The 24,702-nt window shown below is 39.1% G+C and overlaps 1 protein-coding gene across 6 annotated transcripts in view; it reads right to left on the bottom strand.

Annotated features, from left to right (window-relative positions):
* FARP2 (FERM, ARH/RhoGEF and pleckstrin domain protein 2) overlaps window positions 1–24,702 on the bottom strand; it is an 83,083-nt gene that overhangs the window by 32,968 nt on the left and 25,413 nt on the right. For 5 of the 6 annotated variants that reach the window (XM_072868514.1, XM_072868519.1, XM_072868515.1 and 2 more), the window contains exons 5-13: window positions 20,570–20,648; window positions 18,944–19,041; window positions 16,624–16,738; window positions 10,066–10,213; window positions 8,601–8,696; window positions 7,056–7,219; window positions 6,842–6,910; window positions 4,845–4,902; window positions 3,895–4,132 (exon numbers count right to left, since the gene is read on the bottom strand). In XM_072868514.1, the coding sequence (XP_072724615.1) occupies window positions 3,895–4,132; window positions 4,845–4,902; window positions 6,842–6,910; window positions 7,056–7,219; window positions 8,601–8,696; window positions 10,066–10,213; window positions 16,624–16,738; window positions 18,944–19,041; window positions 20,570–20,648 (1,065 nt within the window). The remainder of the gene's footprint in view (window positions 1–3,894; window positions 4,133–4,844; window positions 4,903–6,841; window positions 6,911–7,055; window positions 7,220–8,600; window positions 8,697–10,065; window positions 10,214–16,623; window positions 16,739–18,943; window positions 19,042–20,569; window positions 20,649–24,702) is intronic. The other variant, XM_072868518.1, reaches the window with a different exon arrangement.

The raw sequence follows: 24,702 nt of genomic DNA, 5'->3' as shown, positions 1-24,702 counted from the left end.
AAATTTTATCCTCTTTTGTGCCTATCTGGGAAACCACAAATAAAACAACAGAGCTAAGCATGCAACTACATCCTCAGAAGCCATATAGCTTTGAAAATCAGAAAAGTCCATAAAGAAACCACTACAGCTATATGCTATCAATTAGCAACAGCACAGATATAACTAGTGGGCATCAGGGGCACAGGTAGCAGCACTGAACTCTCACACAACCTGCAAGTACACCGGCAAGGGATATTGGCTTGTAGGTGCTGACCAGCATTGTCTGACGAGCATCCCAAATCCAGTACAGAGGAGCCAGATGATGTGAAGGTCAGTGTTCCTGGTGACGCCTGTAACTAAAACCTTCATCTGAACAGCTCTATACCCGGGTCACAGCTCCCCCCCACCCCATCCTCACCTGTGGCTCCACACGTCTTGCTCTAAGCTAAAGGACCAGGATCCTAGTCACTCCCATTCCTTTAGAAAACAAAAGGGACATTACATTAAGACTCTTATTACTTTAAAAAAAAATAATCCCTGAGATTTATAATTGCCAATAAAAGATCTGCATAGTCGCAAAATACAAGAAGCAAAGCATTGAAGACGCCCTTTTGAATTAACTGCGTAGCAAGAAAATGTATTGGCAAGCCTTCTCTCAGGATTACCAAGCATGTTTATTGAAAACACAGGTTCTTTTTCCTAAGATCTTTCGAAAACCTAGAGAATTTAGTTGGATTTATTCCCATATTAAGCAATTCTAAAACATTTAGAGAGAATGCTTGTGATTGAGGCATGGAACATGAAACAGAGGCAGACAGGGTTATATGTAAACAGCTGAATCCTACTTATTTTTTTAAAAGATCGAAGAAATTAACAGCCTTCCTCTAAATCTTTATCTACTTATTTGTCCCTGACTCTACCACCTGTAAGAGAGTTTGCAGACAGAAGTTTTTTTACTGTTGTTTTTCTTTTTCTTTTTTAAGTTACATAATGTGGTTAATTGTGGGAAGAAAATCAGACAAACTGCCTAAAAACATACTTAAAGGTACCAGCTCTGGATGCAACTGAAGACCTCCTCTAAGTGCCTATTTAGAAATGTTACATTACATATCCACGACATCATCTCTACAGGTATGAATAAAGTCAGACGAAGAGCCAGAACACACATTCAACAGAAAAGAAAAAAATATAACATGTTGCATTTATAAACAAAAAAGAGCAATCACACTGCTGTATATTCCTGTATTCCTGTAGGTCCAACCTACTACTTTGTTCTAAATATGCTTTGATTTTCTGTGCCACTGGCAAAGGCGACAGGTTTCTCATGGAACAACAGTGATTCCACTCAAACACAGTAACCACAACATAAAAGCAAGTGCTGTGAAGAATAATCATACCTTGGTAAAAACTAAACTAGAAGAAATGGGTGACTAAAGAAGGTTTTACCGCCTTGTGTTCTACCATACCTTGAGAGGAATTACTTTGAAGTTTTAGTTATCGGAATTTTGCTTATTTTGGAGGCGTTGATTGTACTAGTACTGCACTCTCTCCTTCTAGAAACTGCAAAGGACTCAAAACTGGGCAACAGGGAACCCCAAAACCAAATGGCTGAAGGAGATGATGCTTTCCATCACAAGGTTTTGGTCAGGTGTTACGTATTTCACATTCTTGCTTGTACAAAAGCAAAATACTCCAAAAAATGCTATTACAAGTTGAAGCGCAGAATTTCACCCCCCCAATCCATCAGGCTGGCAGACAGGAAGGGCATTTCACAACTTTTACTGTTTCACCTCAATAAATGTTCCTAAATTAGATGTGACCAGTTCAGTTACTGTCTTTTCAACTACGCTTTCAAAATTACAGATCAAAGTCTCATGCCGAAGTTGTCTGACCAAAAAAATTTATAAAAGCAGTGAAGCTCTAACTATTGTCTACAGTATTCACACCTCCTAACATCTCAACTTCTCAGAAAGATTATGGTACTTTTCTGAATAGAGTTCATATTTTAAAGAAAAAGTTAAAGGTATCACCAGGTTTACCACCACCTGTCTTCCACAGACAAAAGACACTTTTATGAATTAATTTGTAAGCATTTTTATGCAGAGTGATTAAATAAAGAAAAAGGTGAGACAAAATGCAATGGGGATTAAGTGCTTTTATAGTCTATGCATATATCTCCAAAGCGGAAGGCTACTTGTTTGTTGCTGGACTGCTGAAGGCACTTTGAAGTCAGAAAATACAGTGATTGTCTTCACAAAAAGTTTTGGTGACTGCTATATTCATTTGATTGTCTACACATTCCCTCTTCTAAACTACCACATAGGTTATTTATTCTTCAAAGTATACCACAGACATGTTGCATAGATCGATATTTTAATACTTTCCTTCATAGTTGATTTGAAGATTGTCCATTTTTTTGATTGCAGAAACAAAAAAAAAATCCAAAATGAGGGCTCTCACTGCTGCCCAGGAAATAGCTAATTTAGTAGATGCAGCTGCCTGTTAACAAGCATGTGCAAAAGTGACTGTTGCATTTGAGTGTTGGAGTAACAGCATATTATATCAGGCTCTTACAGATATGTTTATAGTCAAAGAAATCCTTCAACATACTGTAATTTGTGATGTCTGCATGAGCCAGCTGATGATACGTAACTTCTCTGAAATCAGTGTTTTTTCCTAAACGCAAGACTTTGTGAACATCGTAGCCTATTATAACACATTCTGTGATGCATATAATGCAGCACCAAAGTTAGGATGCTTTGAGGGAAACTGAAGAGGTACATGAAAAAAAAATAAAATCAACTCTGTTATGTGATTTAAAATCCAGCCACTTAGAGTTTTCTTCCTTAAAGTGACTGACATCACTTCCTTTTGACTTCTAAGCCTGAACAGCATAGAGGGATCCACCACAAAAATCAAGAATCAATCAATTGACATGTGCCTTCTCTGTCCAGTCGTCTTGTGTGAGATTTTTTAAATTATTCTGAAAGTCAAAAGCAAAGTTTTCACCAGTGGCTTGAGCAAAAGGGTTACTGAAGAAATGGTTTACATCCAGTGGCGCAGCGGTTTCGGAGTCCCAGGAGTCTGTGTCTGTGCTGCTGGAGTCTTCCGTGGTGGTAGGCGGATAGCTCAGCTGTTCCAGCTGGTCAATAATGTCCGTGAACTGGAAGGCTGAGCTGGACTCGGAGCGGACTGAGTAGGCAGGGAAGTTCACCATAGAACTGGCCTCCGAATGGTTCGTGGAGCTGTACGCGTGCAGGGAGGACGTACCGTTCAGCGGCAAATTATTGAGGGAGCTGCTCTCAGAGCGGTTGTTGATGAGTGAACTTGTTTCGGACGGGCTCAGGAGGCTTTGCATTCTACTTGCTTGAGCCTTCACCTCAAACAGCTCTGAGGTATCTGATGGTCTCTCATTGCCGTTGAAATCGCTCCCTTCTTCAAATTCAAACTCATCTTCCATATTCATATCTACTGCTTCGGTTGAGTACCTGTCAGGGCTTGACTGAGAAGAGACCGTATTGTGCTGAAGGGAATCTGTAGTTAAGCCAGGTGACTCTGACACATGCTTAGAGAAATCAGAGCCCTTTAACTCTAAACCACTGTACACGTATGAAAACGCCTCAGAGCCCCCAGCAAAAAAGGAAATTTCTGCTGGGTCATCATCAATAAATTCCTCTGATACCTGTAACTGTGAATTTGTCAATGTGAAAAGAGGGGCACCTCGACTGCCGTGCTGATGCTCTTGCTCAACAACAAAAACACCTGTGGTAAAGTCATCCTCATCATTGTCATTTTTACAAACAGCGGCCCTGCTCTCCTTACTACTCTTCTCTATGTCTAGATCTAAACCACAACCACTCTCAACAACAGGACAAGCAGGGTTACAGTTTCCTGCAACACTACCAAACCCAACACCTTGGAGCATGGGAGATCCAGGCTGCTGCGTCAGTTTCCTCCCCGCTTCTGCCAGCGCTGCAGTGTTTTTTTCTGGAATCTTTGTGTATGGTGCTCGGGGGTCCAAAGAGGAAGGGCTGGTTTCTGCAAAGATGGGCAGGACAGGAGTAGGAGTGGACGATGAGTGAACTGAGTGGAAGGGGGCAGCTGCTGAGGCAGGAGACCCTGGGGTTCTCAAGCCCTCAGTGAATGGGATACTCTAAGAGGAAAAAAAAAAAGTAGAAACAGAACACATAAAAAGTTTTTTATAATACATAAAAACAAACGCAACATCCACTTCCTGATGCAGAAGGAATACATGCTTCAAAAGAACCCACTTTACAGCAAACAAAACATTGCCTACAGAAACAGATCCAGCATCCCCAGTAAGAGGCAAGATCATTTTTCCTGAGTTCTGATAACTGGATGGAAAATTAAATCCAGGTATTTTACAGCCTCTGCTGAAAAAGCATCCACAAGGGAAAGTAAGACAAGACAGCAAAATCCCGTGATGTATCCTTAACCTCTCACATGTAAAGCAAGCCCATTCGGTGAAACACTTGTTTCTTGCCACTGATTGTAGAAGGCATCTATACAATGAACTTACAACTTCCACAGAAAGCAGTTATATAGTATCTGAATACAAACTAGTCCTCTGAAATAATAACATACTAGAAAGTATGACATTTTCTTTCCAGTTAAGCTGAACTCTGAAAAGGAAAATATAACTCACTTTAGCCTTCACTGGCTGCAACTATCAAAACAGATACCACTCACAAAAAGAAGAAAAACCATGCGTCAGGGACAAAGATCAAACAGTGAAAGCGATTCCAGACAAACAGTTCACTCAGATCACCTTTCCTTCACCATCAACTCGGAAAGCTGGTTGTCAGCTTCCCTGACTGCAGTACTGAGCATGCTGCACAACTGACCTGTTTTGGCATGTCGGTGTTTGAAGCACGAGTGGACACTCTGGCTTTGCTGTGCCTCCTGCAGAACAGAGAGTGTTCTGTGAGTATCCAAGACATGAGTCAGCCTTCTCCCTTCCTTGGTTGAACTAGCCTTGGTTCAACAAGGCTAAGTGCAAGGTCCTGCACTTGGGTCACAACAACCCCATGCAACGCTACAGGCTTGGGGAAGAGTGGCTGGAAAGCTGCCCAGCAGAGAAGGACCTGGGGGTGTTGGTTGACAGCCGCCTGAATATGAGCCAGCAGTGTGCCCAGGTGGCCAAGAAAGCCAATGGAATCCTGGCTTCTGTCAAAAATAGTGTGGCCAGCAGGAGTAGGGAAGTGATCGTGCCCCTGTACTCAGCACTGGTGAGGCCGCACCTCGAATACTGTGTTCAGTTTTGGGCCCCTCACTACAAGAGAGACATTGAGGTGCTGGAGCGTGTCCAGAGAAGGGCAACGAAGCTGGTGAAGGGTCTGGAGAACAAGTCTTATGAGGAGCGGCTGAGGGAACTGGGGTTGTTTAGCCTGGAGAAAAGGAGGCTCAGGGGAGACCTTATTGCTCTCTACAACTCCCTGAAAGGAAGCTGCAGAGAGGTGGGGGTCGGTCTCTTCTCCCAGGTAACAAGTGACAGAACGAGAGGAAATGGCCTCAAGTTGCGCCAGGGGAGGTTTAGACTGGATATTAGGAAATTTTACTTCACTGAAAGGGTTATCAAGCATTGGCACAGGCTGCCCAGGGAAGTGGTTGAGTCGCCATTCCTGGAGGTATTTAAAAGACGTTTGGATGAGGTGCTTATGGACACGGTATAGTGGTGGTCTTGGTAGTGTTAGCCTTACGGTTGGACTTGATGATCTTAAAGGTCTTTTGCAACCTATACGATTCTGTGATTCTGTGATTCCCCATTCAGCTATTTCCATTCTAGTAGCCAACAGAAACGTCTCAAGCTGTATTTTCTCATTTTTTGTTAATAACTAGTTCAAGACTTAAAAAGTCACAAGAGTTGTAAATTAAACAATGCAGGAGTAAGAAACATACAGAAAATGGAATAAAGTAAGATCCAGATCATTCATACCACTGAAGGAGAACTCAAGAACAACTTGGGTCAGAAGACTAGACTAAATAGCGCACTTAGTTTAACTTCTTCGTCATCAGTATAAACATCTACAAATGAATGGCTTCAAAACCAGAATGAGTTAATCTGTAACAATTTTACAAACAACTTACAATTCAGTCAACCACATAATTTACGGCATATAAAATTCTATATGTTACACCCCAAAAAGTGGTATCCTACATCACACTCGTGGTTAGATTCATTCTATGTCAATAATTTACTAGAAAATCAATCTTTCATACAGAAAAGGAGCTCAGCTGGAGTCCAAGACATTAAAAATATTTATTAATAGTAGATTAATGCAAAATTCTTAAAATTCCTATTAAGTTCCTATAATCTTTCAGATGCAAGACCGTGAAGAGTTTCCCAGATGTAGACAGGATAGTTTCATAGTCCAGTAAATAAATGACAATTTTATAATGAAAATGCACATTCTTTATTTATTTATTTATACGTTTAGAAATGAATGAGTATTTAACATCACAGTTTCAGACTTGCAGATCCCAAGCTCAATTATGTGCTCTGCCACTGGCTACTTGCATAGCTACAGTGACATACAGAGAAGTCCTCCCTAATTTCAGTGAATCTTCGAAACATACTGCACTTTTAGATGGCTAAGTCGCACATTCTTCACAGACATTAAAATGCAATACTGAAACTTTCCCAAGCTTCTTTACATCATCACAAAATTATAAATTCTTTAAATTTAGTTCAGCTACCTCAAATTTGAGGTATACCTCATTGCTGACTTCTCAGTTAAATGACCATGCCTCCAAGCATCATTTAGAAACACTGAAATTTAGGAAATAAGGGCACTGTGAACGTCTCAACTACATTTCACCTTACAAAATCATTTGTACTTACCTTTCATATGGGGTTTTCTTCATCCCACTGTCCTTAATATAATCCACTAGTTGCTTCTGCGTTCGTCCACTGTGAACCCACAAAAGTACAACCGTTATGAAATGCAATGGATGAGAATTATAGATGGAGTGACTTTAGAACACTTTTTCCTTTTGATCTCATTTGTAAGATATAAGGAATTCAGCTTTAATAAATCTGTTATGTTTCTCCCTACCTGTATCTGAATGATGACCCTCTGGTGAAGAACACTGCTTTAGCCTTTGGCTTTGGCTGATCAAGGAGCCTAAAGAACGTGTGATATTCAACACAGATTTTCCAGAAGTTTTTACACTCATCCCTACTTCCCAAAAGAAACTCCAACGTATCTTGATACGGGCCCTAGGAACAAAACACAAAAGCTAAGTAGCACATAAAATGGCAATAGAGGAGAAACAGAGAGTACAAATAGGTGCCAACAAAAAGGCTGAACTTCAGGGAGGTGCGGTATTTTGCTAAGTCACTTCTCATGTGCCCTAAAGCAATAGAAGAGATTTTGAATGCAGTTTAAATCATTTAATAGCTTTCAAAAATATTTGTTTGCCTTGAAACTGTAAAAATGTTTAAAATGCACTTGACTTCAGAAACATTTTCAATATAATATGCCTTAAGAAATATGGATCATAAAATTAGTAATTTGAAAGAAATTAAAATATTTAAGTGAAATAGTAGTGATTTTAAAATACTTTTTCCTTAGAAGTTCTAATGCTTGTCTTACTTCCTGAGATTTAGATGAGACTGGACAATAATGCGTATCTCGGAGTACAGTTATCACACAAAATTTCTGAGGGTTTCTTTGCGAGACACATTACTACACATGCAGACAGCGTATCCTGCTTCAGGTCTCCTTGACACGCATTACCTACAGTACGTCCAAACATTTTTTTTCCCCATTTTAATACAACCCTACGTTGAGCATAATCTAGTCATCCAGTGTGGAAGCAACAACAACTTTGATGACATCTGCAATCAAAAACATCTACTGTAAATCAGCCAAGCATGAAAAAGAACATTTCTGCTATACAGACATACAGAAAAGATAAGGCTGTAGCAAAAATAATCACACAGTCCTTAAAATTAAGCTCCAACAATATAATCTCAGCCATCTGTTCTTTCCTGAGGTGTATCAGGTTATTCTCATTTGAATCAAGGGACTCTCTACCAGATTTTTCATTTGAGCAGCACATATTCAACAAGTTCCTGGAGGAAAGAGTCATATAAAGCAATCACCATTTGTATCAGCAGTGTACTACAGTGTTCTTTTAAGGAGCTACAGCCAAAAGTACTCCCTAACATACTTTTACAACAGAGATTTACTACTTCAATGCTTAAGTTACCTTAGTTCATTGTGACGATAATGGATTAGAGCATTCATAAGACTGTTTAACCTTCATTTATATCCAAGGGAAATATTAAATGTAACTTTTTCAGAGTGAAAGTATTGAGACAGGATGCATGAAATACTTGGGTTTATTTTTTTTTTTCTATCTTACATTTACACATGTGTATGCCTATGTTAAGGATAAGCTGAGGTGTATACCCGAAATCTAAAAATCTAAGACAACAGACACGGGGTGGGAAAGGAAAGATTTTTACTTGAATGATGAAGCCAAGCCTACCCCGCTGAAGTCGTTTTATAAAACTACAAACTCTAAAATTTTTCGTAATAAAATTAAGTATACATTTTCAACAGTGACCAGCCTACTTTTACAGTAAAACTTACACAGACCTCTGGGTGGAGTTTAATAAGGAATCTTTTCCTCTTGAAGCTTAGTTTACGGACCTTCGACCAGTTGAAAGTATTGATTTTCGTATTACCCTGAATTAAAATTATAATAGTTAAAAGTTGGCAAAAGCTTCAGAAGTAAGACCAGCAAACAAAATTCTGTTGCGGGCATATAGACATGCATGTACACACACACCACCCCCCCAGCCCATTCTGTTGGATTTTTATTTCTGGTGACAATATTCCCTTCAACAATTTTATCTTTTCAGCTACAAGTGTGCGATGTCTGTCTGTTTCTGTGCAGACACTAGAAAACTGAAGGAAAACCTAGAAAACCGGATGGGAAAGGAACGTTTCAACCTCATCAATATTCAGGATACTTTATGGTATGAGCACGATGAGGGTTTCATTTTATTTAACACACTTTCCTTTTCCTCTGGACAGAACTCTAGACACAATCCTCCAAGCTGTTTTTTCTAATTCAGCAGTACAATATACTGAGGAGTACTTGCCACACGCACGAGGAATCCTGCCAAGCTCACTCGCTCACAAGCCTGCTTATTTGGCTAAAACCAGGCTCTGCATTCACCCTGATGCCCTACATCAGCCCTTCCCTCCTGGTACCACTGACTCACAAAGCCTTGGGGAAGGACCCTGTCAGCACTCACTATCACAGCAATTCTCCTGTCGCCCTCTATAAGCAAAGGGAGATGAAAAATGGCACTTCAAGAGAAAGACCCAGATGAGCTGAAATGATGGAAACCTCAGGGGCTGAGAGGCCACTGGGGAGGACAGAGAGGAACTGCAGAACTGCAGTAGCTAATGTGTGTCCAAAGAGGAGCTGCCCCACAGTAACAAAACAACAGGTAAGACACAAAATGAACAGAAAATGAGTACCCAAATAGAAATATTTCAGTAGGTCAGCTGCCTGTGTGTTTTGAGGGGAGGAAAATATGATTGCATTCACAAACAGAACTCTGATCATCAAGTTGCTTATTTAATACGACAAAAGTAGTAATTCTGATTGGTCCAATCACTTCAATGAAACATCACTTCTATACACTAACAGCAACATTATCCCAGCAAAAATACACTGTAACATTAAAACTAGGGAAACTGAACCAAAATTCCAGGATTACAGACCTGTTCCAGGGCTGTACCAAATGAACTGATGATTTTCTCCGAACATATCTTGATACGTAACTTTCAAACAGACAACAAAAAACCTTCTACTTCGGTGTCACTGTTGGTTTTGTGGGTTTTGATGCTCTTCTCTCTGCACCAACAAAGGCGAACTGCACCAAACAATATTTTGGGGGCTTAAATGACACTCCCTTGACCATAAAAATGTGCTAAGTTTTAAAATCATCAGAGACACCTGAAGTTAAAATGAGAGACTTACTCCCAAGACATGCTAATGGAAAGACAGACACACGTGCCCAGTCTGCTCTCCCCACCTTACCTGGAACACCAGCACACCCATGTGCGAAACAGCTAGATTAATTTTGGTGCCTTCACGGTCAGATGCAAGGTGAAATCTGATGCCATACATCTCCAGTTTCCGAGCAATTTCAAGCACTTGAAAGTCTGATTCAGCAGGAGTTTGACCCCTATAGCGAGGAAGAAATACAAATAAAGTTTTAACACCAATCTGATTCTACAATATTGCCAACATTGCTAATGCACTTAAGTCTTAACTCTGGGACTAATTGAGAATTTTCTATCTCATCTAGTTGGGCAGTTTCACTCCTAGTTAAGTATGACACTGAAACTTCTGTAATAGGAGCAATATGCAACAGCAGATAACCAACCTAAAATGCATCCCATAGACAGAGGCACTGAAACAAATGTTAACTAGTTCAGAGCTTTTTCAGTTTAGAAACCATGAAGTTGAACAAATCAGAATTCAATCCACAATGATCCTTCCTCTGCTTGCTTGTATACACATTAATATTAACCAGTTTAAAAGTGAGAGATAAAAGAGCTGCACAGCCAGCATGATAGAAACAAAGCAAATATTGCAACAGAATGATCCATTTCAGGTAGGGTTTTGGGACTACATCAGAATTATTACGCTAGTACTATCAGGTGCAATGCATTCCCCCAGTCTTTGGCTGTATGATTTCCTCCTTGCCAAGGAATCCAGAGAAGAATTTTTAAAATGTTTTTTGAAGTATCATCTGCTGTTGAAATTACTTTGAAAACAGGAGGAAGATGTACAGACGTGGAGCACCCCCTTCTTGAGCGTGCACAAAGTCCAAGCAATACAGAGACTATTACAGACTCTGGCACACACCAGTCACAGACTCAGACTTCATTTATTTCTCCGCAAGTTTGCTGAAGACAAACTACTGACATTTTGTTTTCCTGCAGGACAAAACAGTCCTGTATCTTCTATTACTTCCCCCTCCATTTTTCTCCATGAGAGGGAGTTTACTCGATTACAGTGCGTTTTTTGGCTGGCTCTCAGAAACAGAAGGGCTGCCCATGGACTGTGCGTATGGGCTCGTCAGCAGAGCCAGCACAGAGAAGACAGAGAGAGCCCATGGAGCAGGAGAGGTGCAGCGCCTGAAATGCCTCTTGCCCAGGACACAGAAGGCGGTGCAGAGCTCTCGTGCCACCAATACGTGAAAGGGCCAAGACACCAAAACATGGACCACACCAAAATATATAATTTCACAAGTCTTGAAACGATCCAGTGAAGCACTGGTACTTGTATTGACAAGACCTTTTCCCTACAAGTCAAAATGTCTGCATAAGTTCAGGGGTCCTGATGGGGGGTTTAAGATATTCCAAGAACAAACAAATGCTGCCATGCAAACGCAGGAATTCTTGCTATTGAACGTGCCCCATTTACACTGCAAAGTTAAAAAGTCCTTATGACAAACACAAGCCTGTCACCTGACTAAGGCAGTCTCGGAACTAAAAATATACTGTGAGACAACACTACCGGCCAATTTTAGGCTTAAATAGGGTCCAGGAGAACTAGCTAAGGCAGGAGACCCTTCTCCTGTGCTAACTGCACAGAAACACAAGCAGCACAGGATCTGCCGGGGCACTAGGACCAGTGAACCTGCTTCAGCCACAGCTGTATAAAGTGATCCCTGCATCCCTAACTGAAAATGATTAGAAATAATAAATATTACATTACTTCCAAGCAAGTGCTGCACGAGCTACCCATGCTAGTGCATTGATCAAATTGTTCCTGCAATGTGCAAGCTCACTAGGATAAACGTAATGGTACAATGAAGACACAGGAAATAAAAATTTATTATTCTTCTATTTACACCAACTAGTGCTGAAACCAGATTAGATTCCTGCACACACAAAGACAAATTTTAAAAATCCTGTTTTCCAAGAAATGGCCTTTCTTCCATTAATCTGTATTTCATTTCATTAAAACGGATGATAAACTATTTGTAGCAAGATCTATTTTCGTGTACTATATAGTGCCAACCACAACATCAGTACTAAATACATTCTCTCACTACCCTGACTTGCCTTTCTAGGCATGCTCCTTGAAAACACCTCCTTCTACCTATCTATAGTCATGTTTTAGATTAAATAACTTTTTTGCTCCATATAGATTTCTTTTAAACATAAATGGAGAATATTAAAGTGAGTTATTATTACATTTGAATTTATCAGAAACAGGGATGACGACAATACATATTAACTGCATGTAGGAACTGTCTCTAAAATTCAGAGTGCAATTATGAAACTTATTTAGTATGCTAAGATTTTTAAAATGGAAATTGTTAGAAGAAACAATGCTTCTTTGATTCCTAGTAAAATGCTCCTTAGACTAAAACACACACAAAAATGCACTGAGAAAGTAAGCCTGAACGCACATACATTTGACAACAGGATTTCAACAGTTTTCTATTCCCTTATCCATTCTGGAGGGGGAAAAACCCAAAATTTAAAACACTACAACAGGAAATCCAAATTTTTTTTTTTCCAACTGGAAAAAGCAGGGACTCAGTGAAGTTCCCAACTTTACAAGTTCAGTCCACATTCCAACCTTAGCCAAATGTCAGTGTTATATAACCGTGTATGTATAAAGGGATTGTAAAGAACAAACACAGAGGAACAAAAGTCTGATTTCAAATGGAAAAAGAAATGCCAAACTACATAGAGTCCTGTAGCTGCATTTCTACCAGTGTAACCACCACATGTACTAGTTACATCTAAGAGCTTAAATTGGTAAAGCAGATTTCTCTTCCCCTCACTGAAACGAGTAATGCTGGAATAAGTGGTTTTACACTGGTTTTAAGTGTTACTAGCATTTCTTCCACAGATTCCTTAACTGTATCAAAATAGCTGAAGAACCATGGTTTGTGTTTATTACACACATACAAGAAAAAAAAGGTAGATCATAAATATTAATTTTGTCCACAACTTCCTCAGTTACACTCTAAGAGGACTGTGTGTAACTCCCACCCACGCTAATTCCTGCTGTAATTCTCCTGAATAGAGCAACATTAAGAATGAAAGCGGTGCTTTGTCTTTTAAAGAGGATGCTGAGGATGTCAAGGTTGCTGGAGGTTGGGAAGAGGGGTTGGAAGGGAAGGGAAACAAAAATTAGGATAAAATGGCAACTAGAAAATTGGAGCTATATAGTACTAAAAATTCTTCATAAACAGTCCAGTATAACTGATGCAGAACCACTGACAGTTATTTTATGTTCCATTACATATGATCCAAAGCACAGCGCACCTCAGAAAGAATTTTAAAAAAAATAATTTTTTTTAAGAGTGCACACACACACACAACCTGCCCATACCTACCAAAGAAGGAAGAGCCTTGAGTGGGGAAAGCCAGGAGTGATGCCAGGCAGCTCATGCTGCACCACAAACAGTTACAAATGAGAAGCAGTTTCAGAGTAATTACCCTCAGATGTTTGCTGCAGACTAAGCTGCACAGACCAGCCTGAAAACAATCTGGTCTAATTTTGTTCATCCATTAAGCAGATAAATCGATCTACGTAATCTTCCCCAGCTCAATGGACAACAGACTATCTATTACAAGTATTTTCCAGCAAAAACTGCTGTCAATGCAATAGGTTTTAGTGTAAAGATTCCTTACATACATCCATCTAGACAAATATTAGTAGTGTGTAACAATATTCACAAGGCAATCAGGGCAGTCGAGTCAAAATAAATGCTGTTAAATGTTAGGTGATTTACAGAGCATTTAAAACAGTGATTAATATAGAATTTTAAAGATGAAGCATCAAAATGCTGCATGTGTAGAAATTGTTTAGACTACGTAGCAACCTAAAGTTACAGTTTCTCTAATTTACAAACAATTTATGAACATCCTATTTTCAAAAAGAATTTACATCATGAACAACTAGGCCAACAAGTTGTGAAAGGACATGAGGGATAACAGTAAATGTAAATATAAATCTATCAAATCTTCTATTTCTTTCCTGATTTACGTATGTACGCACAAACAAAAAAACCCACAGCCATCTGAAGGCAAGCAAATTATGTTATGTTTAATTCTGGACTACACTCACCCTGCGGCAAGTATTCTACTCATGCTACTTGCAGGAAGGCAGTAAACGTTGCATTTTGAGTGTCCGGGGTGCCAGGATTTAACTGCACCACCACCAATACACCATCTTCAAATATAAACTTTTTTTTTTTAAATGAACTATAGAAATAAAATAAGTTAATTCAGGCTCTTGCTGAAGCAACTAAGTAATATGCTATATCAAAAATATAACTTGTCCTGTTTACTGTTACTACATTTGCGAAGTTAAACATAAAAACCATGTTTCTATATTTGTGAAAGTAAAACAAAGTATTTGTAAAAGTGAAAGAAAAAATTAAAGGATATTTAATAGAAAATAAGCTTTCAATTCTCATCTTTCTGGCTTATTTAATTCTCAATATATTTTCTCTTCTTTTGATAAAGAATGGATTAGATACACAGTTTCTGTTTTATTCAGCTTTATGTTCTTCTACCACTTCTAATAGCTACAGTGAAACAATTTAAAAAAAAAAATCAAACCACAACTTTCTAATGTGAAGAGACACTCCATAGTGTCATCCAAAGAGACTGAGCACCCTCTGCAAAGGCATACGCATCCTCCTGCTCCTCCAACTCACGCACAGTGCCAGAAGGCGCCCTGTGGCAACTTCAGCCTGAGAAAGCCAAATTGATGCTCCCGGCTTGATGTGACACAGAAACCTCCTGTAAAGTGGTGTATGAGTAAGTGTGTTCAAGGCAAAGCAAGGGCTGCAAAGAAGGAAAACTGAAGCAGAAAGATGACTATGCAGTAGCAATCCGGAGATGAGCCATCCTGCCAGAAATGGGTTTCTTTTCCTGAAGGCTCTGTTTATATGAGAAGTCTGTCAAAAGCAATCATCAGTGGAAGAAAATATCAGTCTGATAAAGGTAAGTGGGGAATAATAAGGTCAACTGAAGGAAATAAAAAATGAAAATAAAACGCAAAAATAAAAATATGACGCACAAGGATGATAAGAAAGAGAAGCATTTTGTCTGTTTAACTGCACCGCGCATCTCCAGGAAGGAGACGAACACCCAAGGTCCATAATCCTGCTTGCTCCTTGGAACATAAATGAGGAAAAATGTGTCTAAACTCTGAGAAAACATGGGACCTTCACAACTCCTACTAAAAATGGAAAAGGGTGGCCAATACTCCCTGGGTAAGGGAAAAGAGAAGAGACGTGTAAGGAAGTCACAGTTATTTTTAAGATTGCAGTGCTTCCAAAATTACATGTCTCTAACAAAAATTTTTCCAAAGGCACAGGGGGATTTAAAACATGCGTCCAAGTTATTCAGGTATCGCTAACGTTTGATTGTAACCTTTGCTAACCACATGCCTCAACTTTTAATCTTACCATGGTTTCAATGTACACTTCTAAAACATTGCTTTAAAATAAGATTTGCAATCATTTTAATAATATAGTTATTAGATGCAATTCTCATTAAACTAATGAAAAGTACACTTACGAAGCAAGGAATCTTTTCCTGTTAACCTTCCTCTGACTTCTTCCTGACAGGCAAAAATACAAACTTTCCTTACTGTGAAGAATGATCAGAACTGCACAAGCGAGGTTAGGACCATTATGGCAGGTAATAATCTGAAAATTCTCAGCGATATTAACAATGTGTGCTTAAAAGCCTCGAAGAATGAAACTGCAGCAGATACAGATCATTCAATGCAAACCCTGATCTTCCGAGTAGTATTTTGGTCACAACAGAGCCTCCCTGTAGGTTGACTTCTCTTTCACGAGCACCATGTCGACTGTCTGTTCCAAATCTTACTTACCGAGATATTTTTATTTTAATTTTTGCACATTGAGTAGATCTTCACATTTTAAGACGAGCCAGATTAGACTATAAAACACACAACCTTACTGTACACTGCACACAGTGGGAGAAGTGAGCATTTCAAATAATAAAGCATTCATTTCTGCAGTTCCTGACTGTGTGTTGGAATTAATTTTATATTTGTAGCAAATAGTTTCTTTGTCCCTAATAAACTTTACTTATTTCGAAAATACTCCATCTGTAAGATAAGGCATTACCTAAATTCTAATGAAAGTTATTTCTCCCCCACCCCCTCCATCCTTCGCCATTTCCTTTATGCTTAGTGAGTACAGAATGAGTACAATGCAATTAATTTCTAATTATTTAGACAAAAGCAAACCTATACATTTGATAGCAAGCTGCACTTAAACTTTGTGGACTGGAAATTCTGAAGAATGATTTTGCCTAAAAACACTACTACAAGCTCATGATAGCTTTCTTTGCTATGTTATTAAAGGTACACTGAAAAATCACTTCAGAAAAACTACTGCCCAACAGCTCTGTCCTAACTATGTAACTATTGCTACATCTAACTTTTCTTGTTAGATGTAAATGGTGTTTATCTTATACAACCTTAACATCATCCTATCGCACAGCGTGCTGACCCTCCACCAAGGGAGTCCATCTGCTCCCCAGGAGTATACACGAGGGGTATACATCAATCTTCACTTACACATGCTTCCTGTGGAACTCCAGAATCTTTCCTTCAATTCTTTCCTGGTTTGGCAAATACTTGTTTGTTTTAAGGTGTTCTCGATCCTCTGATTCATCGAAATCCCCTATTTCGGCTATTACAGAAAACAAAACAATGTTAGAATAAGAAGAAACGATGGAAAAGGAACAATACAGAAAATACTTGGTAAGGAATTACAGAGACCCCAAGAGCCAGAATGTATTTTCCTTTTAGTGCTTCAAATTTGTGCATTATGCTTTGTATCCAGCTTAATTTTACAAAACACTCACATTTATCTCAAACAGGCTTCCTGGGGATTATAGCAGTATTTTAACATCATTTGGAAAATTTACATGTCTTTACGGTCAAAGATGAGAGACCTGTGAGGTCATCTAAACATTTCTTCCTTACAGATATCTCATACCAAACCAGCATATTTCAATTTAGTTTTTCTACATATATGTGAAATAGTTATGGACAAGCCTACTTGGGAAGAGGGCAAATTAGATTTTAGGAATCATCCAAAAATAAATACATAGGAAAAAGAGAAAGCAGTGATGTGTGACTGTAAATCCCCACAGCGCCTATATCTTGAGTTTTGGTCTCCCCTTCACATATTCACACCTTTCAGAAATGACACTGTGGATTTAGGAAAAGATTTACAGAAGAAAAAAGCATGAATCAAAAGAGTAGAACTGCTTGCATCTGATAAGACATGAGAAGACCAGAAGTCTTTGGCTTGGAAAAAAAAAAGCATGAGGCAGGCAGAACATATGGCAGATGTATATAAAAATTACAAGTTGAATAAATAATTTTTTAAAAAGTTATTTACTTTTTCTTATAATAAAATATGAAATTACAATATTAAATTAAAATGCAAAAGTTTTAAAAAGACAAAAGGATATAAGTTATCCTACAAACCTCCCAAAAACTAAGCTGTGAAGCTCATTTCCATGGAAGGATGCCAAAAATATAAGCAAATTCAAAAGTCAGGCAAAAGCATGGAAGCAAAGTTCATCAAGGGCAACTAAACAAAGTGATGCAGCATCAATCTTTGACTTAGGCCACATGCAATTATTACTGGATGGATGCAGCAAAGGAATATCACCATATGCTTGCTCCATTTCTGAGGGCCTCCCCATAGTATCTGCTATCAACTACTGTCAGAGAAAGGAGAGTGGACTAAGTGAACTAATAATCTCATCCAAGGCAGCTGTTCTTAAAAAGAACACAGCAATATCCTGTTTGAAATCAAGCCAGCATACGAAACAACAAGAAAAAAATTGAAAGGCACTTTTGTAAAATAATTTATGTTAAAAATAATCATATTCTTTCTCACTTCTAATTTTCTAGTAGGGTAGAAGCAAGCTAAGCAAGGCCAGATGCTGAGATTCACTCACCAGCTCCACACTGCACTGTGGAGTGCAGAACTTACGCTGGAAAATCATGAGCAAATTTTAATTGTGTCACTCACTGATGGCACACACACAAGATAGATTTGCTGTTCCAATAAAATCACCATAACTAATATTGTTATGATTGTATTATTATATTACAATGCAGAATTATATCACTAATAATGATTTAGCAGTGCACATGTGAAGAGGTATCATTTAACAGCTTTTGTTCCAAGGCAGCAAGGAGGCACAAAACCCCATTTCTGGAGCTCAGGTTACAAATTTGTAAACACTGTATCATTTGTCTGCTGCTCAAACTGATTTGGTGTCTGAACCCATTCAAGTTTTTCAGCCTGCTCGTCTTAAAGGCCACATTTTTAGGTCTTCAGGTGCTTACAGACTGAGCAGCAGCAACAGGGAGAGCTTCCAAATCAATTGCTTCCCATTTCCATTTGCACTCCCAGCAAGGAGGAAAGCTGCAGACAACCTTACTGTTGAACTTGTTCTGGCACGTTTCTAGTTTTATTTCAGCCCGGTCTTTATACACTTATCTCCCCGCAGCGACAGGGAAACTGAGAAATTAAGCCAAGGAAGCATGGAGGCAGATGGGAGCAGCTGTCTGGAAGAAGAGGAGTGCTAGTGACCCGGTTTGCAGAGCCAGGGAAAACAGACAACATGCAAGGGTTTGATTTCGTACAGTCTCCACAAAGCCAAAGTTATCTCATACATAAGCACCAGCTGTTCCTCACCATAGCTAGCCCTCATGATAATCCCAGTGTTCAAAACCAATGGGTTTACTGCATGTACAGAAGGAAATACCGCAAGACAGAAAATGCTTTTAGTTACCAAAAGGTTCTGTACACTATTTAACTCAGGTTAGCAACTGCAACACCACCCACTGTCACCACAGTTGAGATACTTACATTGCAGAAGGTGAGAGACCAGAAGAGCAGCCGTATTGTCGCTGCAGGTCAGTCGTTCCTCTGCCAAGTCTCTCTTGATTTGCAACGCAAACAGGTACCTGAGAGCGAGTTACAAGTACCGGAGTTACAAGTACCACTTTGGCATGTGAAAGAACAGTAAAAGGATTGAGCAGTATTTTATAAAACCAGCATCTCCTAATTCTTCCTCTCTCCAAAAACAAGATAACACAGAAGCCTTGCTACCAAGGACGGTCAAATCAAACCAAACAATTCATGACTAATCCAGTGCAATTTATCAGCATAAATGAAAACGCAGGGACAAGGAAGCAGAAGGAAAGCCACGCTTTTAACAAGTTTGATTTGTGAAGTAACACGGCAGCTGTAATTTTTAGCTGGAAAGAAACTTAATGAACACTTCAAGTGATTTTACCTATTAGAACAAGGTTGGGAGAACACCACTGATTCAAATATCTTGTTAGGAAAAATAATGAGCATTTCTGCTAGCACTCAATTAATTTATTCAGTGGTTGTATTTTCCAGGACTATAATGTTAGCAGCCTACAAAGACAAGAAGAAATTAAATTTCCTTTTCTTATACTGCTATACTCATTTAACTAAAGTACTTCCCAAATCAGTGGCCAAAGAGGAACAGATTTCTGTTTAACAGTTTTGTATAAGTAAAAAGCTGCCTGCAAAACATACAAGGATAGAAGAAAAACATGTCAGCCTTGAAAGTGTGCCTGTAGGGACTAATTTAGTAACCTAAACCTATTTTAATATATTTTTATGAGTGTAATGCTGGCAAGTCTTTTGTGCTTTTCTTTTTACTTGAAAGAAGGTGCAGTAAGGACTCCAGTAAATAGGCAAGGGCTCGTTCCTATAAACCTTTGAACTGACAGACTGATCAATATTCTTTACCAAATTACACCCTGAAAGAGAACAGTTATTTTTTTTTTAAAGAAGAATTAATTTTAAAACATTATGTATCACATTCTTGAGGCAAAATGGTAATAAAAGGTATACATTTTGAATGTGGGAGTTTTTTTTAAATTTTAAAGTACTGTAAGTATGTATTAAAGACTTCTCTAAAGTATGCTCTGTTTTCTGCATATCTGGCTGAGCTATCTTGGTTTCTTCAATACAGTCACAATAAAGTGTACATATCATTAATAGCATTATGAAATACCTAGAGTTCTAAGGACAGACCAGAATTCCACAATAAATACTCCATAAATAGACAGACACAGTAAAGCATGTTTGCTAGTTGTAGAATACTCAAGAGTGTGGACTTCAGAAGTTTAAATGATAAATCATTTATTAAAAGACGTACTGATTATTTTATACACATACAGTTTATAAATATGAGTATTTCCTCTATACCCTGTCTCTTTTGACACTGTGATGTTTGGCAAGCCTTAACCTGCACTGTTTTCTGTTTTGAAAAATATTTTTTCTGATAACATTCATCTGCCAACATGTGTCTTGCTAAAACTGTGACACTACTGAAAAGCGCTCTTTTGCTCATCTTCAATGTAAGTTTTGTTTGGAAACAGATGCCATGTCCTCCCACCCTTACCTTTTGTTTCAGTATGTAATGCAAATCAAATTCTTAAAAAAATACTTTACCTAGTATATTCTTCTTGCAACTGACCCGGGTCTGGAGGGAAAAACTTTACAGCTAGACGAAGCATTGTAGTCTTTGGTCCTGTAAGAAAAGTTAGTAATTTCACAAAAAACTCTTCATTAGCACATGCATATTATGTTTTCCAGCATGCACAGAAATACAACGCACACGAAGTCTATCCAGCTTTCAGCTTGCCAGCTAACTATAGCGGGCCTGTGGGGTATAGATTGTCCATGTCAATGGAGATACAGCAGATAGTTTTTAGACGAGCTACTTATACTACTTTCAAGGCAAGTCTGCAGTCTGAATGCTGTAAAAATAGTTTTGTGCAACATGAAAGCTATAATATCTCAAAGCAACAACTTGATTGCATACAAAGGCATCACAGATGACCGAGTGAGAGGTTCCCAGAAGGGGAAGAGGATGGAGACACATCCTGCAGGCACTCCCAACACCAGCTGCCACCACCAGAGCTGTCAACGAGCTGAATCCACCAGCCCAGCCAGACCCAGCTGGCTCCCCACAGAGATAAAGGTGCATTTGCAGCCTGCTCCTGGCATGCCTGTTAATACCCATTTCTTCCCATTTTTAACACTGTTCTTGTTGATCTCGTCAACAGGGAGAAAACTAATTTAGCATTTAAATCTAAAAAGAATCCTAGGTAACTATTTGGAATAGACCATAATGCTCTGTGTAACATTTTACAATAAGAAAGCCCATCTGTGACCGGACCGCGTTAAGTTTCAGTGTCACAACTTAGCCTGCTGAACCAGCTGACTCGATGCTCACAGTCACATTTCACCAGTATTTTCAAAGGAATGCTACAGGGTACCACAATCACTTACCGTGCCACAACTGGGAGTGACCATTCTGCTGCTGTTTTTCCTGTCTTAAAGCAAACAAGGCTGAGTATTTTGCAGGCAGTCAGAGCACTAGCCAACCTTTGCTTACAGAAGCCTACTGACCATCCACCTCACATTTGCAGGCATACCCCAGACAAGAGGAGTGTCACTTATCCACCACAGCCCCATGCTCCACCAACAGCATCTCTGCTCAACTGCTACAGACCGAGACCCTTCCCCAGTATGCACCTTCCCACAAGGAGCAAGGACAGTCCGCCTTGAGCATGCGGAGCTGGAGAAAGACAGGACAAACCAAGGAAAGACAGAATCCCCTCTAAAAGGCAGAGGAAGACCGGGGAAGGGCAAAACTGCAACCCCTCTTCTTGCTAGACTCTTCTCCTCCAGGCGCTATGGGCAGGATATCTACATATTTCATGACCCGACTGAACCTCAAAGCCAGCCCTGCTTACACGTGGCCTCCAGAGGTGCCTTCCAGCCCCATCCACCCCAGGACTCTGCGTGTCGCTGCCATTTCAAAGCAAGCTTAGCAAAATAAAAAAAATTAAAAAAAAAAAAAAAAATCGAATTTGTTTCAGCATGTTGGTAAGCACAAGCCGGCTTGGTTTAATTTATTTTAAGCACCAAGATCTCAAAGCTTGACAAAGTCCGCTTTAACCCCATCAACACCAAAGTACATTGATTTCTTCTGCCTGGAATACCCAATTCCCACACACTAAACGTTCCACCGCTCACTCACCCTCTCATTTGCTAATGGGGGAATAACAAACTTTGCTTTCTGCCAAGTAGTCTGAGAGTTAGTTTTCCCAGCTATCACAGCTGTCGGAAGAGCAGCTCCCAGCCTCTGATCCCAGAATTACCAAAGCTTTGGTGAACCAAAAAAACTAAAATCCTCATCCTAATTACAGTGTAATATCTAAAAATGAAAGGAGGCTGGAAATAACACCCTGTAACGATACACAAAGCTCACATTTGGCAGCAACTAACCATACTAAGGATTTTATAGCTCTTGAGACGCAAGGAGTGAGGAAAATAAAACTTTACATCAAATTTCTGAAAATACTTCAAGCCTTTGGAAGATTTTCACAAGGTTAAGAACAGACCTGCACGTTACTCACATCAATCAACTGGAAAGTATTGCCATGCGAGCAATTTTGGCGGTGTTCTGAGCATCGCTTACATTAAATGATAATAAATATTACAAATTAATAATATATATTAAATATATTAAAATTAAAAATATATTAAAAATATATGCTGCATGTTTGCTTCTGTAGCACAACTCCTCCTCTTTTCGTGTTTTTTAATCTCGCCTTTTCTCTTTGAATAAGTCCCATTCTGATTAGGAAAAGAAACAATGGCCCTGCCTTAACCAAGATGCAGAATTTATTGTAAGAAGCCAAATCTGAGCAAAACCAAGAACAATAACAACAAAAAAGAAGTCAGGAAAAATTACCCATGTGGGTATGGTGAACACAACACTATATAAAACTGGCAATGCCTCAGAGAAGGTACCCAAATGCCAACTTGATATTGCACACCTGTTAGAAAGTTGAAAATTTGGATCTCAACTCCTTGCCTTCCGGAGTGGTTCAGTAGTAAAACTGACTGCATTCATTTGAAATGAATCAAAAATAAAATCCTCATCATACAACACAAAGTTCTGTATATCTCAGAATAGGTCATTAGCCAAGACTAATTTGAAGTAAATGTTAATACTCTAGATCTTTTATTTTTAGAGAGCATGTCAAAGATTCAGAACTGCATGCCTACAATTACACAGCAATTGCCATCAACATAAACAGGTTTGAGCTGTATTACCTTAAAGTCCATGATAACATCTAACATTCCCCTACTGCTGGACTAAAAGTTACAAGGTTAACTCCAAAATCATTAAATTCTAAAAAACCAAACCAAACAAACAAAAAAACCCAACCCCAAAAAACCAAAAAAGACCTCAATGAAACTTCTTAAAGTGAGAATATAAGAAAAGATCATCCATCCATGCCAAGTTCAGGCATTTCTTAACAGTGTGAGCAAACTCACCAAATCTCATTCTTACAGAATTTCACTGGAAAGCAAAAACAACCAGCAGCCACACGCAGAGCAGAGGCATGCAGAAGGGAGCAGACTGCCTTTTGGGTGCATCGCTGCCAGGCTAGCCTGCCTGCATCCAGCTGCTACCGCACCCCCAGCGAGCCCAGGCAGAGGGGCATGGGGGAAGGGCAGCCCCCGTGTGGCCGAGGAGCATAGAGGCTGAAGCCATGGTAGATGTGGCTAGCCTTGCATAGCTGTATTGTCAGACGTAAACCTCCTTCCATCATTGCACCTTACTTAGTCCCTTACTTCTGAAATGTCCACATTATCAAGTAGTTAAATTAATTCTCCTTTTAAGGCTTTGTATTCAGCAGTACTGTGAAAGGCATTCTTAGGAAGATGCTTCTGTGCAATCAATCATATGTCAGCTACCGGCTTCAATGAAAGAACAGCTTAAATTACTATACATGCAATTAAGCTTTTAATCATAAACATTTTCAAGGCTTTCTACAGTCATATCTCATTTCAATTTTAAAAACACAGAATGCCAAGAAGGCATTCAACTAGCATAAAAAGAAAAAAAGAGCTCTCACCCAAGCTATCAAAACTACAAATTTAAAATTGATTTCAGAACTTGAACATGTGCCAGACAACTGACTGGTGTCTCCTACAGATTAAGATTAAAAAAAATTTAAAATAAATCTTTCAGTGTCACTGGCAACATAATGTGGGTGGTAGACCACCAAGCAGCAGAGCAGACATAAATTTTAGTACATCCCCATGGTTTTAAACAATTTTAGAACAATATATACATCATCAGGAAACACACAGCCATCAGCCTACAGTCTAAGGCCAAATTTCCCCAATTTATATGGTATAGAAGAGGATATGGAAGGAGTAACCAAGCAGCATCGCAGACCTGCGGTCCACCAAATCTTCTGACTAAGACATAATTCCTTCCAGCCAGGAGCACTGGAAAAACAGAACAAGCCTAACTGCATGGAGTATATAAAACGGTGGCACTCCAACATTTTTTTTTTTTTAAATAGAGAGTGAAAGTGTTATATACCCTCCTAAGGAAGCCTTCTTTTATAGCTGGTTTGGCTCTTCTGCTTAAAAACTGATGTCGGTAAAAGTTAAAACTATGACCTTAAAATTAAAAAATCTAGCTAGAATTGGCAATTTCTTATTTTCTGGCAATCAGTTTTAGGCAGAAGAGTAACTAAAAACTACCTCCC

Source organism: Ciconia boyciana, chromosome 7 (assembly GCF_034638445.1).
Source record: "Ciconia boyciana chromosome 7, ASM3463844v1, whole genome shotgun sequence".
Lineage (NCBI taxonomy): Eukaryota > Metazoa > Chordata > Aves > Ciconiiformes > Ciconiidae > Ciconia > Ciconia boyciana.
The sequence above is the reverse complement of the archived record's forward strand: the minus strand, read 5'-3'. Positions and strand labels throughout refer to the sequence as shown.